General features: G+C 37.7%; 1 protein-coding gene across 17 annotated transcripts in view; it reads left to right on the forward strand.

Moving 5' to 3' along the window:
* Window positions 1-17782, forward strand: part of LOC6037328 (calcium-activated potassium channel slowpoke) — a 117567-nt gene that overhangs the window by 42647 nt on the left and 57138 nt on the right. For 4 of the 17 annotated variants that reach the window (XM_038252947.1, XM_038253035.1, XM_038253009.1 and 1 more), the window contains exon 7: window positions 5346-5437. The exons of 10 other annotated variants lie outside the window; for them this stretch is intronic. In XM_038252947.1, the coding sequence (XP_038108875.1) occupies window positions 5346-5437 (92 nt within the window). Of the gene's footprint in view, window positions 1-631; window positions 724-5345; window positions 5438-17782 lie in introns of all 17 variants that reach the window. 3 more of the 17 variants (XM_038252958.1, XM_038252936.1, XM_038253042.1) reach the window with 1 other exon arrangement.

The raw sequence follows: 17782 nt of genomic DNA on the forward strand, positions 1-17782 counted from the left end.
GTTTTTAACAATTTTGCGTATTGTTTACCTGTCTCGAGTTTTTGAATTCAGGAGATTTTGGATACTGGTCACACACTATTTGTCCTGGTTGTATTTTTGCGTTTTTTTCTACCAAGTTTACGTTTGTCCGGACGTGTTTTTTTGGAACCAATTTTGATTTGTTTTACTACTCCATCGTAGTTGTTATTTGGAGATTTGTTTTTTAGTGTTCATCCCAGATTTTTTTTACATTAAAACCTAGCTAGAGATTGCGTTTAACATCCGAAAAAAAAGAGTTGATAAAATAATTATAAAACCAGTTGAGCGAAGTCCAGCCAAAAATGGGGGAAAGTCAAACGCTCTGCGTTCACTTTTGACTGCATCGATATTCAACTTTGGCAGAGTTAGGAAGGAGTCGCTAATAAGATCACAGTTCGAACGTGCAGACTTGATGTGCAGAAGAGAAAATCCCGGAAAAAACCAGTGACAAAGTGAAGCAAGCAAGGGAAAAAATAAAAAAAAAACATTTTAACGAAACCAAACACAGCAAAAACAACAACAACCACAACAAAAAGAAAAAAAAACAATCAAAATCATATTCAAATGTTTTCTGCTTGGCAATGCTTTTCCTCCCTTCTACCCTTCAATCTAGGCGGTGTTTGCCAGTTGGATTCCGGAGATCACAGAATTAGCAGCGCAACGAAATAAGTATGGCGGCAAATACACGAAGGACGTTAGAAGAAGGTACACGGGCGCGTACCTTTTGGTTTTTTTCCAGAGTTTTTCCGTTTCGTTGTTTTCGTTCATTTTCTTCTTGAAATTCCGTCGATAAATTTACCAGTTTTTGTTTTGTTTCTGTTTCATTTTGTTCGGTTAAATTCTTTGGTTAAGTTTCCTCTGGCTTCAGTTTGTTTCTAATGATTAACGATTGTTACATTTTTAGTTATTTTTTTAGTTATTCCTTTTCTTTGGTATTGATTGATAACAATATAAACAAATATATGAATAGACACTCACATTCACACTCCTCTTCGGTTTGTTTGATTTATTGGATTGTTCACCATAAATTCCAGAGATGGTTGTCTGGAGTGTCAGTCGAGGCAATTGAGCTGCTCTGTCTCGCTGAAACAGTTGTCACACTAGGCAAAAGTTTGATAATTACCTTTTTTGTCCATTTCGCTGACAAAACCGACACTGTTAAGATTCGACAAAATTTGCTCCATAGAGGAATACTAATAGTTTTGATCAATTTCAAAACCAAGAGTGATAATCATCTCACGTAAATTCAACCAGTGTTTTTCAATTTTGACAAAGTTTCAGCGGGAAAATAGCGCACACCTCGACCAAGTAATGAAATTCAAAATTGTGTAGTAATTCTATGTTTAAACAGCAGTAAACAGCAAATTTATTTTGATCTATTTCATCAGCAATGTTTGGTCGCATGGGGTCGCAGTTCCCCTCCCGTTTCGTTACGGGAGTCCGTAGAACAAGTCACGTCGGGGCAGCTAATCCGTTGTGTGATGTGCACATACTGTCAATACTAGTTATAGTCCTTAAGCGTGAACATCTAGAAAACACACACAGAGAGATAGAAGACGATCCACAGTAATTCAAACTCAACCGAACCTCCTGCTGTTTTCAACTCATGTGTACACATTTGTTAGAATACGCGTGCATTGTTATGATTTCTTTTCTTCAATTATTTGATTTGATCCAAGCAATATATTTCGAAAAGGCATTGGTTTCTTGGCGGCATGTAATATCGGCTCATTTTTGTGGCTTGTCATTTTGTACTTTTTAAATCCACTGCGGATCAAGGTTACTCTAGTACTTGTGCAACTGACAGAAGCTTCTATTTTTCAAAGAGTGAAAACTTAAAAGAAACAAATTGTCCCGAAAGTACAAACGTTTTCACCTGTGCCCGGCTTACTTACAATCTCATGATGCGTAGTTCAGTTAAGCTGCGAAATGACTACAGAAGATACGAAGAATATGTTGAAATAACATCAAAATAAGTCTGATGATTTACGATTACCATACCTTCAGTTGTGAAGCAATTATTAGTGTTTGAGTTGTTTAAATTTTCAGTTGCTTTGAGTTTCTTGTTTTAGTTGTTACTTTTTTCGTTTCGTTGAAAATCCTCAAAAAGTGCATGCTTGCCACACCTCAACAAACATCGGTTAAATTACAAATCATGTAGCTGTATTATTCTCCAAAACAAACATGGATAAATAATTGCAGCGGACTCAGTTCAATCCTGTTTTTATGTGAACAATCCCGCCCGTCCTTCATTTTCAATGTCCCTCTCCTCCAGTACTAATAGAAATTTGACATTTGAGTTTTTGTGTTTCGTTCATATTGACCCCTTTTTCATCGCTTGTTTAATCAGCAGTCTCGAATCAGATTCCACAAAAAAAAGACAAAGATCTCCAGATCCAGTATTGGGCGTCTAAATCTGTTGGTCAAACCCAAGTGACCTATAGTCTCGTAAATGCTTACATTATTTCCTTAGTTTGAATAACGTACCTTTCTTCTAAAATTTTCGCCAGTTTCCCAAAAAAAAAAAAATAATCCCCTGCTCAGAATATCGAGATTCAAACTCAAAGCCTCCCCCACCCTCCCCCGGCCTTCCCACTAAATGTCTCGAAACAATCAAAGACAAAAACCCCGTCTTCCAGCAAAAACACCAATCGAGCCTCGATTATTGTTGGTATCAGGCCTAGCATATCTGCCTTGAACAGCACTCACATAAAATCAGAGAGAAAACGATAATGAAACGAAACGCGGTCAAGTAATTTCAAAACACGTTCACTAAAGTACCGATTGGAGTTTTCCTAGCCCTCATTCGGGGCCCCAGGCCTGAAACAAAAGTTTTCAAGAAAATCAATGAAAAATGATATCGTAGAAAGCCACTTTCTAACCAAACGCAACTTCCTAGAAACTTTTTTTCTGTTTTGAAATTACCTAGATATTAATTTTTACTGCACAGTTTGATTGCATTCCTTTTTCATTTATAAGTTTTCTATATACTTAAAATACTAGTTTAGCTGATTTGTAACAACAATATTATGCCAAACATTATAAATATAGCACATTTTTCCACTTCAAATTCTTTTCCAACACTTTCGTTCCAACCGATTGATTTAAAAACTAAGTTTAATTATTATTGTTATTACTTTTTCCATCAATCTGTACCGATCCATCCTGTAAATTTTTTCATAGTATTGCTTCTGTTTCAAAATTATTATCTTTACACAATGTTCGGAACATTACTATCCTTCAATTGGTTTCCACTCGAGCGATATCTAAAAATTTCGTTTGTTTATTTTTATGTTTTGTTTTCTTTCCATTCCATTTTAAAACTGAATTAAACATATATTCTTCACCTTTATATATATATAATACCAAAACCAATACTTTTGATGTAGAACATTTCATTTTGCTTGCACAGCCTGTATGCCGCAGCCACGCATATTAGAGCAAAAATTGTTCCATTTTTTTGATTACAATCTGTCAAGTTCTGTCCCAATCTACTTGCAAAGATAACTGAATCGAACCGATCCAAGCTTGAGAGAGAAAAAGAGAATGAAGAGAGTGAAAGATGAAGCGAGAAAGAGAGGGCGTAAGAGCAGAGGTCGTGTAATAAATGGAAGATTTAATAAGTAGGTTGCAAAAAAGAGTTAGAAACCGCAAAAAGGAAAACGTTCAATAATTTACAGGGCTAACATTATTCAAGCTTTACCCATGCTTACCAAATTAAGGTACGAGTTGAGGTACACCAGATTACCACAGAAGAGAATAAAAACATTAATATAAATTTAACTACACACATTTTTTCGCGTTACCGGTCCCAAGAAATCGAAGCCTGAATTGCAATGGTTCCACTACAAAAAAGTAATGTCTCAGCGTTCGGGAATAATTGGTGCCAGAAAACTTACGCAGCAAAGAACGTCATTTTGTCTGGACGGCGGTCCAAAAGTTGTAAAAGGGTTGCCTAAAATCAATAATTCAAGAAAAGAAAGCTGTAAGCGGGGCCAATTGCTTCTATGAGCGCCATGTTGACAGTAACAGCTTTCGAAACAATTGCCCCCGAATGTGTGCTTATTCTACCTTCGGTTTATTCACTTTTAAAACACACACACACACACACACTCACACATGTACATTATAGTCATTTTGCCATTTCATGTTTCAGGCTTACAAAACAATGCGCTGCAGACAAAAGTAAGGAAACAAAATTAGGCGAATTGTTGCCTCCTTTTCACATGAAATTTCATTATTTTTGTTTATTTTTTGACCATTTTGAAATGGCATTATATTCGTTACTGAAACGTTGTCATTAGCTTTTGACTTTTCCATGCATTATGAACATTTTATAGCATAAATTCTGCGACACTTTGAAACACCAACACATTCAAAAGCGAACACACTCACACACCCACGCCTACACTATTTAGTGGCGTAAGCTTGAGAGTGTACATTATTCTTGTGAGTGAGCGTGCGAGCGTGAACTGATCTTCGCGATATTCTATATTTCGTTCTATGTTTCACGCTTGACGAGTGTGTCCGTGAGTTGTCTTTTTTATTTTTGTTTTAAAGTTGTTTTTTTGGTTTAGTTCTTGTAATTTTGTTTGTTTTCTATAAAGCAGTCCTGAAAAAAAACTTACTTGGGTACCTTCTTAAGTCGATGGATGAAGCCGATAGTCCGAACTTGACATCTGTAACCAAACAAAAAGCTCAGCTAAAGCAGATGACATATTGCATATAAATCTGAAGTTGAATCAATGAATTTCGGAGTACAATAATCAACAGCCGGTGATAGAAATTTCTGTGAAGAAACGTCCACTTTCAACGGCGCAATAGAGTACAGCTTTAGGTCAATACATAGGTTGTAATTAGTAAATAATATTTAACAAATCTTCTACAAACTGTTCTTTTCTTACACTACTTAATCGAACCATGTTGACCTTTCAACATTGTTGCAGTGCTTTTGAATATGCAGATATTTATGTTTTGTTTTCTCTTTTCTTTCTTCTAATTCCATTTACTCTACCTTGAACTCCACTGTACTAATACATGTGTTGATTGAACCAACCAAACAAAAAAACCCAATGGCTGGGCGAACCCTGCTGCAACTCATACAAAAATCGAAAACAAAAAAACCCTTTTGGCGTGCCGTAAAATCCATGTGCGTGTGTAATGCTTCGAAACAATATCAAACACACACACACACTTCCATATATTTTATTTTTCCTGATCTCTTTGTGCTGAAACGAACCGTGGCACAAATCTCTTCATCCATGGCATGGTATGAACAAATAAATAAATAAACAAAAAAAAAAACAATCGTTGCTACAAAACTAAAGGCGATATTTGCAAGTTGTATACCAGAGATTATAGACTTGATCGGAACTAGACCCAAGTATGGGGGAACACTGAAGAATGAGCGGGGGCGAAGGTGAGATTTTACAACAAAACCAAAAAAAAACCCAACAGTGCTTTCCAGCTTTGACCTAAATCTATCTTTTTCTGTTGCTTTTACTTTTCCAAACCATCCCCTCTGAGTTTTCAGTTCTTCCTTCGAATCTTTCTCTCTTTTCTTTCTTTGGTTTGCTCCTTTGGAACCGAAGTACCTCTTACTTTATTTCCAATTCTGTGTTTCGCAGCGCTACTTTACCGAGAGTGCTAATATTATCCTGACAGTACGTACGGGACTTAGTGTGGACGGATTTACCACATCAGTGACCAACAGACTATAGACAGACGCCCACTCAGGACCAAGGAAGCTTATTTTCTTGAGTTATTTTGGACCCTTCCACTCTTCTTTTTTTTTTGGTGTTTTTTGCTATTTGTGTTAGTGTTTGATGTACTGGATTTAAACGACCATGTACACGCGAAACCTTCCCCCACTACCTATATACCACCATCACCTACTGCAGCTTACCTATAGGGCGAAATGTTTAGGAGCTCTTCTATACTACAACCCCAAACTCCCGAATGAGACTTGAACCGACCTTTAAAAGCCTTTTAGGGACAACGGAAGTTGGCTTCTACCTTCTAGGAATCGGACTTGCTTCTGTGCTTCTGATTTTGTTTTTCAAACATTTGCCGAGCTTTCCTAATCCAAGCTAAAAAAAAACGCTTAGCAAAACAAACACGTCTAATCTGTGAAAGTTATCCGGTGACAGTAACTTGAAGCGGGTTTCCATAACATTGGTTTGTGTGTGATTAACTGTTTTCTTACTTACTTAGTTATTGTATTACGTTAACAGTGTTTTCGTTCTCTGCACCAAGGTGGATTCAGTTGAAGATCACACTACTTCGGTATTGCGTTATTTCTACCAATTCCCGAACCGAGTACATGCTTTCTGATATGTTTTTTTTTATTCCAATGTTACGCTGTACGTTTAAGCAATCTGTTAAAAGAACGTCGTTTATCTTAACCTTTTAAGCCAAAAAAACCAAACCACAATGTTATGGAACATCCAGCTCTTCAGGGCCGAACGCATACTCTGGTGTTCAACTTCCCAAATAGATCGTCGTAGATTGTTAGCATTTAAAAAAGCCTCAAGACTGTAGCCGCGAATTCATGCGCGTAACTAAGGGAAGAATAGCGTCAGCGGAGCTGTGTTTTGACAAAATGGCCACCGCCTCGCAGAATGAACGCACGCGGCGCACCTGTCGTGCCCGAGAGGCCATTTTCGATAAACATTCACGCTCACCAGGTGACCCTCTTCTTCCCCTTTCATCTCGTCGTAATGCGTCGTAACACATGCCGACATTTCCTTGCGGTTTGTGACGCGCCACGCATCGTGCATATATTGAATTGAATTGTGTGTAATATTGAAACTCAACCTTACCCAAAGAACGTGACAACCACGCAACCTGAATGTCGTGTATCAACAATCAAAACAAAATGGATGCCAATGTCAGTGTTTCCGTCAGTTGTACCACTCTGTTAGTCTTTGTACTATATGTATATGCTCTTGATGTGTCTCCTTAATCACACGAAATCTATCTCTTCTTCTAATAGACATGTATCCGCCTCATGATAACGTTTTATTTCTAACTATCAATCCGACTGATGGTGACATACCCACTAAGGAAAATTCTTTCGTTATTTTCTCAACATATTCTAGAGTTCCCTAGTGATAACTTTCCAACGATAGTTTTCGAACTTGAATGCGATTTTGTAAACAATTCTTTAACTTTTCTCTGCCCGAATCTGAGCAGCAATTTATTTTAACACCATGAACACTGTGTGAACTGAAATGGCGCCACTTTCTAAAGCATACAAAAAATAAAACACCTCTATATAATCGTCGTAGTGTATTAATGTTGTAAGCCATCGTTTTTGCCAGTATTTATCGACAGCAAGTGTTCTACTTTATCAGTCGTAGTAATAATCATTGTTCGTTTCGGTACATTATTTTCTCTTAACTTTTTGTTTGGTCTTTTTCCTTACAAAACATATACATATATTTTTGATGTGTTTTTCTTCTGTCTCCGCACTCCTCGAGTGCGCGATGATAACGATATATTGTGTATATTCAAACAGTTGCATTACGTATAATTTTCTCTGTTTGTTAGACTTACCTGTTATGTCTACGTATATATTGAAATTGATATCAGTTTCTAGTGTCGTTGTTGATTGCGGTTGATGACATGTCGTGACACGAGCGTGTATTCGATGCGCGGCTTAGCTTATCTGGAACGAAACGGTATTGAACTTCAACATGTTCAGTACAAGTGGTACGAATGTATGGAAGGGTGAACTTGAATTTTATCGTTTTGTTTTTGTTTGTTTCTCTGTTCAGTCTATTCTAACCGTTATTTTTCACATGAGCATTACCGTTGTCCAACGTCGAGTGGTCCGAGGCTACCCCATAAAATCATAGATTGTCCCGGATCGGGATTTGGACCACCACTAAGCATCAGCAGGTTCCAAATCAAAGAGAATCTCTGACTCATTGATTTGGAAGCTTTTTTTTTTGTTTGGAAATGTTTTGACAGGTCAAAAATCAAATGGTCAATTGAACAGATTTCAGCTTTTCTTTTTTTTCAATTTAATTAAAGAGACTTTACACAGGTGTGCATTCGTCTCTTAAGGTAAGATAAACGAATTCCTACTTTGTTTTAGTTATTGATTGAGATTTTTTGTATGAATTCCGTTTGATACGAAAACCTAGTGAAATGCACACAAATTACTGATGAAAATATGAAATCTCTAACATTATTTCTGGAGTAACATTTGAAAGGGGTGGTACGACATTGTGCTTATGGCCTTTCTTCCCATTTAAACGCGTGTAATGAAGGCTGTAAGAGTAATGTATTGCTCCAGTTTTGAAAAGTGCTTAAAAGTAACTACTGTTCAAATTCTGAAACATCTTATTCGGACTCCCTTGCACACTGAACCTACTGAACTGGTAGTGATTCTGAAGATTCTCTTTGCCTTTTACGATATTGAATTTCAAATTTAATTAACTGTTACTGACACAAATCGCATTTGGCACGGAGAACCCCTAGCATAATCTCCTTCAAGGTGGATGCATGCACCCTGAATTTTGAAGTAAATATAATTTCCATGTTTTGATCCTTATTAATTATTTGTATTATTTCAAAGCCCAGAGCGGCCAAGTCTTTGCAAAAAAAGAAGGAAGTTTTTTTTTGTGGAAAATCATCAAAACCGGTTAAAAAAATCAATTTGGAAACACATACATTCAAACTATAATGATAAGTATGAAATGATGCGTCTTCATTAGTATATAAATCACGTTTTGCCTTCCTCACTGAGGTAAGGCTATAATCCTGCTCTAAAAATGAACTTCATATAAAACGTCGTAGACCCACCTTCATGTATACATATCGACTCAGAATCGAAAACTGAACAAATGTCTGTGTGTATGTGTGTGTGTATGTATGTATGTGACCAACAAACTAGCTCATGTTTCTCGGCACTGGCTGAACCGATTTGACCCGAACATACTGCATTCGACTTGGTTTAGGGTCCCATAGATCGAGTTTAATACAGATTGAAGTTTCGATAAGTAGTTCAAAAGTTATGTATAAAAATGTGTTTTCACATATATTTGGATCTCACTTAACTGTATGTAAACTATATCCGGGTTCATCATCCGACCCATCGTTGGTTAGTTTATCAAAAAACCTTTCCAACGAGTCCACAACATTGAAGATCTGGCAACCCTGTCTCGAGATATGGCCACTTAAGTGATATTGATGTACTTTTTTGAAGCCGGATCTCACTTAAATGTATGTAAACTATGTCCGGATCCACTATCCGACCCATTGTTGGTTAGCTTATCAAAATACCTTTCCAACGAGTCTAAAACATTGAAGATCTGGCAACCCTGTCTCGAGATATGGCCACTTAAGTGATATTGATGTACTTTTTTGAAGCCGGATCTCACTTAAATGTATGTAAACTATGTCCGGGTCCATCATCGGACCTATCGTTGGTTAGGTTATCAAAAGACCTTTCCAAAGAGTCTAAAACATTGAAGATCTGGCAACCCTGTCTCGAGATATGGCCCCTTAAGTGATATTGATGTACTTTTTTGAAGCCGAATCTCACTTAAATGTATGGTAACTATGTCCGGATACACCATCCGACCTATTGTTGGTTAGCTTATCAAAATACCTTTCCAACGAGTCTAAAACATTGAACATCTGGCAACCCTGTCTCGAGATATGGCCACTTAAGTGATATTGATGTACTTTTTTGAAGCCGGATCTCACTTAAATGTATGTAAACTATGTCCGGGTCCATCATCGGACCCATCGTTGGTTAGGTTATCAAAAGACCTTTCCAACGAGTCTAAAACATTGAAGATCTGGCAACTCTGTCTCGAGATATGGCCCCTTAAGTGATATTGATGTACTTTTTTGAAGCCGAATCTCACTTAAATGTATGTAAACTATGTCCGGGTCCACTATCCGACCTATTGTTGGTTAGCTTTTCAAAAGACCTTTCCAACGAGTGCAAAACATTGCAGATCTGGCAACCCTGTCTCGAGATATGGCCACTTAAGTGATATCGATGTACTTTTTGGAAGCCGGATCTAAAAGTGCCGGCCACCGGAAGATCTGGATTTTTGGAATTAATATCAAATTTATCCAATTGTGATTTGATATGCTTTCTTTTGCCATTAATTGTCATGCAGAATAATATTAAATACCATAGGAAACATCGGTTTCACCGATCTCCGGTGGCCAAATCCGGAACCGCATTAGGAATGTATCAAACTTCTTGTTTTTGGATGGGGACATAAGTAAAATACTCCTGTTTTAAACACAATGATGTTTCTTATGTCGCAAGAGTGGTTTCAGGAGTTTTGAGCAAGCGTATGCTCTGTCCTACCTCTGATGTCATCTGTCATATAAAAATAAAAACTAATTTTCAATGTTGTTGTCAAAAACTTTTCATGAGCATTAAAACAAGCTTTAGACCAAGCCATGTACCCTAACGGTAATGCTTCCGCCTAGCGTTGGATTAGGAGTTCAATCCCCAGCCCTGATCAACTAATCAGGTGGTCGTTTCTTCCCTTCTGGGTTAATTTTTTAGTGGTTAGTAACGGGAAGGTACTGTTTCATCCCAAGTTGGACCTTATGTGGACACCTTTGGAAAGGTGACCAATGGAATGATAACATCAAAATTAAACATATAAACATTGCACAGCAAAAATCCAATGGTAAAATCGCATGCAAAAGCATGCACACCACCTTCGTCAAAAAAATGCACTAAATTTTACACACAGCATGTAGAATTTATGTAAACACAAAAAAAATGCAACCGACAGAGTCGACCGATAAACGCATATATGAGTTTGACATTTCAGTCAAGTAGGTTTTCCATACTGATGGGTTACATGTTTCGGGGTGTAATATTACGTAGAATTTTATAAAATAATGCAAAATTTATTTTACACCCAGGCCTGTTACACGCATCTGGATTACTACTTTTTGCTCTGTAGTTGAGTAAAAAATGCTGCTGAATTCGCATTGTAAATGGCGGCCTCGATACTCTTCACGGGTGTACCTCTCAGCAACAGGATAACATTTACTTTTACCTGATGTTTCTAAGTGTTGTTTCGAACTCACAATTATTTCTTTATCTCTGTTGAGGATATTTGAACACCCATACATTTTCGTCCCGCCTGTGTGGATCAATCGGACCGCGCACTGGACTCCCAATCCAGAGGTAGCTGGTTCGAGTCCCGCAGCAAGCGCTGTGAAATTCTTAGTGTAAATATGGTTGTCCGGTGCAGTTGCTCCGTGTCGTAATAAAACACTTAGGAGCACAGTTACATTTTCAACTGTTCAAATTTAAATTTGGTGCCTTATGATATAAGACTTCTTACAGAGATGATATGACAATTTAAATACTGCAGTTCAAAAACGGATGCCACGATATCTCTGCGTTGACTCAGCCGGCTCATATTTCGGGTGACTCCCGTGTGCAGATTTTCAAAAAGTTTATTAAAAAAAACAATCAACGTAATGTGTTGGGTTCCCAAAATTCAAAAAACGCAAGAACAACGCTTTAAAGTCTTTACCTCTAAATTCAGTGTTTGCAATTCAGTTTTTTTTGTGAAATATTGGCATTAACTGTTACAGTCATCCCACATATTCGGAACACCCACAAAATCGGAACACTTTTATGATAATTTGTCAATAGCATGTAAAAAGTAGCTTTTCTGTTGACCTTACTATTTTTAGAACCTTCATTTGGACATTATCTTGCTATTTCACTAGTAAAAGTAGTACTTTTTGAACAAAAAACTTCATTCCAAGACTATTTTGTCCAGAGCAGCAAAACACTGCCTCAAAATGGCCTGTTTCATAATTGTGGGATGTTATTGTGCCTCCCACTATTGTGGGACACCTGAATTTAATTGATATTTTCACAAAAAAAAAGTTATCAAACCATGTATAAAACCATAAATAACATTTTTGTCCAGGAGTTCTACAAGAGCTCTTCAAGATAGCTACAGCATAGCGGTTTGGACCGCGGTAGGATTAAACTCTCTTCAAGTACTCTTCCAAACTCCTGAAGAAGTATTGAAGAGAATTTTATCCTACCGCGGTCCAAACTGCTATGCTGTAGCTATCTTGAAGAGCTCTTGTAGAACTCCTGGAAAAAAAGTTACTTGGGACATCACTAAGCTTGAGTTTCATTGGTTTCAGTGTGAGAAGTCTCCTGGAGAGATCCAAAGTTTGTTTACATTCGTAAGCAAAAAGTGTTCCGAATTTGTGGATTTCAAGGGTCAAAGTAATTCTTCAAAAACTTCATATAAAAGTTAATATTTGCAGATGTTCGATACAGCATTCGAAAGATCGCAAGAAAAGCTTTCAAATGAAGGTAAAAGCGAATCATTAAGTTCAGATATCGATTTGCTATGATTTTTTGAACATTGGCCGATCTGGAAACCGTTCCGAATATGTGGGATGACTGTATTCTTAGTAACGAAATGGCCTACTTATCATCATAAAAAGTGCGGGAAAGTTCTACTTTGACCTTGAAAGTTTGCCTTGAGTTTTGAGTTTAAGGGGTCATCCATAAACCACGTGGACACCTTTGGGGGGGGTGGGCGGGGTGGGGGGGGGGTGTGTGCTCGTCTTCTTGGGGACGCTGAAATTCGGCAATCAACCAACAATGATTTGTTGAAAAACTAACTTAATCCACATATGTGGTTGGAGCCTTCCTCACAACAGTGGCTGTACACAAGTTTCATCTATTTTTTAGATCCGGCTTCCAAAAAGTACATCGATATCACATAAGTGGCCATATCTCGAGACAGGGTTGCCAGATCTTCAATGCTTTGCACTTGTTGGAAAGGTCTTTTGATAACCTAACCAACGTCGGGTCGGATAGTGGAGCCGGACATAGTTTACATACATTTAAGTGAGATCCGGCTTCAAAAAAGTACATCAATATCACTTAAGTGGCCATATCTCGAGACAGGGTTGCCAGATCTTCAATGTTTTGCACTCGTTGCAAAGGTCTTTTGATAACCTAACCAACAATGGGTCGGATGGCGGATCCGGACATAGATTACATACATTTAAGTGAGATCCGGCTTCCAAAAAGTACATCAATATCACTTAAGTAGGCATATCTCGAGACAGGGTTGCCAGATCTTCAATGTTTTAGGCTCGTTGGAAAGGTCTTTTGATGACCTAACCAACGATGGGTCGGATGTAGGACCCGAACATAGTTTACATACAGTTAAGTGAGATCCAAATATATGTGAAAACACATTTTTACACATAACTTTTGAACTACTTATCGAAACTTCAATCTGTATAAAACTCGATCTATGGGACCCTAAACCAAGTCGAATGCAACAAGTTCGGGTCAAATCGGTTCAGCCAGTGCCGAGAAACATGAGCTAGTTTGTTGGTCACATACATACATACACACACACATACACACACACATACACACACACATACACACACACATACACACAGACATTTGTTCAGTTTTCGATTCTGAGTCGATATGTATACATGAAGGTGGGTCTACGACGTTTTTATACGAAGTTCATTTTTAGAGCAGGATTATAGCCTTACCTCAGTGAGGAAGGCAAAACGGTGAACAGTAAATCTGCTTTAAATCTGTCAAACTGAACCGTCACTTATGACTCACGGTTTGAACGCTACCGAGTGACATCAACTTTTAGATGAGTGGTGTTTGATTAGGAAATATTTTTTACTCATCAAAGGTAAGACACATACGAAAAACAAATGCCTCGATGCTAATCAGGCATAAAAATCAAATCATGATAACTGGAAAACCAGCAACGATTGCTGACACTTCAACAAATGATTTGTCAAACAGAATTTCTGTTTGCTCAAATTTCAGTTTTTTTGTGACAACCGTTTTAGGCTGGTACAAATATTTTTAAAAGTTTTTGTCACCCCCCCCCCCCTTCAAAATTGGCCCGAAAAATCAGGGGGCAAAAAAAAATATTTTTACAATAAACTTCAAAATTTCAATGAAAATTCAAGTGCAACCAGCTGAAATCAAATTAAAATACATTATTCTGCGTTTAAAATCATTTTTAGCATATTTGGGTTTATTAAAAAATCTTAAGATTTTTTGAAAATTTTCGATGCAAAATCTTTTTTTTCGATACGATTTTTGTTTTTGTCAGATCTTAGATTTTTTGAAAACTAATGATTGCAAGACAACTGAACTAGTGTAAAATGCCTTTTAAAACACTTTTTTCATTTAAATGTGAAGACTATGGCTTGTTATTAAAATTTTAATATTTTTTATTTTTTTGCCCCCCCCCCCCCCCCTTGACCTCGGCCAGGGCCGAGGGACAAAACTTTTAAAGATTTGCATCGGCCTTACTGAAATTTCAAAATGTCCGGTCAAAATGACAAAAATCAGTATCAAAAAACGAAACGAAAAAAACGAAACTATTGGCACTACGCCCCCCGGGGCATGGCCTTCCTCTAACGTGGGATTTCTGTTCCAGCGCCTCTGACAAGACAGGAGAAACCGGGACCGACGTTTTACTTCACCATCCGATAGAAGCTCAGTGGATAAGGCGGGAATCGAACCCGCGTCTCATAGCATCATCGGGATCGGCAGCCGAAGCCGCTACCCCTGCGCCACGAGACCCCAAAATCAGTATCAGTAAATTCTAAATTGCTGAATCGTTCACTGAAATTACAGTTGATGAAAATTCAGTGAAACTTTATTCAATTTCAGTGAAAAATTCAGTGCTGAAATTCAGCAATGAACAAAAACATTGCTGAAAAATCAGTAACTGCATATCTGTCAAACGGAAATGTCACTTATGACTTATTGTTTGGATGCTGCCGAGAGAAAACTCTCTTTCAAATGTGTTTTGTTTTTTTTTAATTTTGTATTATGATCTTTAGAAACGAAGGTAAAAAAAAGTCAATAGCAAATGCCAAGGATTGCACAATTTATGTATAAATAACAGTACTGGAAACATTTTTAATGGCAAGTTTTGACAACCTGTCAAAGTGGGAAATGCCGGTTAACTGAGAATTCAGAAAAATCTTTATTACTGAATCATTAACTGAAGTTTTAATTCATGAAAACTCAGTAAAACTTTTCTGAGTCTAAAAAAAATGGTGTGTAGAAAAATTAACGAGTATATGAGGAAAAAATATATGATTCAGGAACTCATAATTCTAGAATGCTTTTACAAAAACAATATACGCACTATGGGTTTCATATGGAAATAGAACCTTTTAAAAAAAGTAAGTGAGGATTTTATTTTTAATTGTTTTGACATATAACACCTAGCACTGGAATGGGGCAGGCATGGCCCAATAATGTAAACATATTACCTAGAACGATGAACCGACAAAAGCAACTGTACAGTCTAGCGAGGTACTATCTGGGATTCACCGATCGAGGAAGTATTAGTCTTTGAAAAAGAGACATATGAAGCAAAAATGTCCCAATTTAATACATTTCAACATTAAGTTATGCAAAAATATAACGGATAAAATTAGATGCACATTGCCTCATTCATCAGACACTCGTACTGAACGTGAGCGATTCGATTAATCAAATTCCTTCGCTATGGTTCACGACCGTCATCAACCAGTTTATGCCACTCTCAAATTGTTATGCATTGAATGTTGTTCCGAAACATATATCCTTGTTCTTTTGTTGTTTAGGCAGCGCGTGGTTTCTAGGAAGAAACACTCCCGCTTGGGAACAGAGTCGTATGACTTGATACTTTGAAGATCATTGTTGAGCGATTTATGGTCATTTTTTTTTGTGCGTGTGTTTGTGTCTTTGCAAACACTTAGGTATTCATTTAAGGCAAAACTGTACTCGAATGATATTTGTTCAAATATGCGTTGCACGGTTTCCATTCTTAGTTAATTGCTGCTAGAGCCGTTACGGATCATTCTAAGCGACTGAAGTTACCGTACACCCAAAAACCCACACACATACTGTTGAACATTTACAAACACATGACAAGTGTAGCAAACAATAGCACGTCACACAGTAAAGAAGTATTTTAGCTAATCAAGCGACAACAGCATTCTTGCAGGTTTGTTATGGATCATTTGAATAAAAGTAGTGAATTGAGGAGGCGGTTTGCGTCAAGCCACACAGTTACAAAACCTCACACATACAAAAAAACAAACAAACACAAACACACATACCCACACTTGCAGGTATCATCGCACTAGGCAAAGAGCGCTGACCATCCCGTTTATGGAATGGACTACATGCTAGATAGTAGTGAGTTCTGGATTGACTACCACCGCCGTATCAATGGAATCCGGTGGACACTTTTGAGCACCAGTTTCAATAGCCTGTCTGTAGAGCGTCGTGTTGGATAGCCCGCGTACGTACACTGTTTCCGAACAGTAAAGGGGGAGATGTTTTTGGCAGTCGAGAAGCAAGAGGAAACCATTTGCTGAGATAGGGGTTAGCGTTTTCATTTAGCGAAAATAGTAATAACAATAATACAGTGAGCAAAGTTGTTAAATTAACCACAAAAAAAGAGGAGAAAACTTGTAAATGAAGATTTTTGTTCTAATAACAAATGATTTTGTTCAAACCACGTTCATTTACGTTTACGCAGGCGCTACTTTTGATTTTTTTGTTTTTATTTCCATTTTGTTTTTTTTATGTAACAAAAAAAAACAACAAAATCTCCTGTAACCAAGAGGCATTTTGGTAGATTTTTGAACATTTCTTTTGAACGCATTGGTGAAGGTTATTGTATTTGGATGTGGGTTACCAAAGCGTTAGAATATTTCAACTTTTAATTTGAACCGCACGATTTATATCAAATTATTATTGCATCGTAGACTGAAGCACCTGCATGCGAGCACCTTGTTTCCCATTTAGTAGTTAGTGCTTGGTGCAATGCCAAGCGTACCTTTGTTTCTTGTGGACGGAAACAATTTTGAGTGTGTATGTGAACGTGGAATGCGTAGAGCTGTGCTTGTATTGTAGATAGTAGTAGCAATAGTAGTGAGCATACATTCACACAAGGGTGGTGTGTTTGTGAAGGGAAAATTTTGGCAGCCCGGAAAACTTTCCCGATTTGAAAGTGTGCTGCAAGATTTTCTCGTCCAGCTGTTGCAGCTTCGTTGGTAGACTACTTTGTAGAAATAATTGTAGTAGCTGATAATTCAATTTAATATATGAACCAATTTGAACATTGTAGATATACAATCGAAATTACATTTTCCGCACAAGCTAACATTTTTCCGATATCATACGTCAAATATCAAAGAATAATGTTATCACGTTGAAACGTGAGAAATTGAACTCTAGCAAAACGATCGCGTAAAGTTTCGGCATTCAAAGTGAAGCGATAACGACATCTCTCTGATCGAACATGTTACAATGATTGTTGCTCACCCAAAGACATCAAATATATTTGGAGCTCCAAACCCCCACATTGAGACTGTTTCATTAGGAACATCGTACCTTTTTTCCGAACGGAGGCGATCCTCCCTCCCCAAAATATGAACCAATCCCACAGACCTAGCGAACTCACGTTGACCAGTTCTGTCCGGCAACTGCCCGGCCAGGGACACTTCTATGACCAGTAACAAACAACTAAACAACCCCCTTTCCCCCACCAACCCCTTCTTTGTCCCATGCCTTACAAATCCGCGTGGAAATCAATAACATCCCCAAATCCCTCAATGGCATGATATCCGTTTTGTGATCCCTTACTTGTGGTGTAACACCCCCCGTATCTCTCATTGTCAGTACAGTCGTCCGCTAATATTTCCCTGGTCCATTCCCTTGGCATTC

This window comes from Culex quinquefasciatus, chromosome 1 (genome assembly GCF_015732765.1).
Source record: "Culex quinquefasciatus strain JHB chromosome 1, VPISU_Cqui_1.0_pri_paternal, whole genome shotgun sequence".
Taxonomy (NCBI): domain Eukaryota; kingdom Metazoa; phylum Arthropoda; class Insecta; order Diptera; family Culicidae; genus Culex; species Culex quinquefasciatus.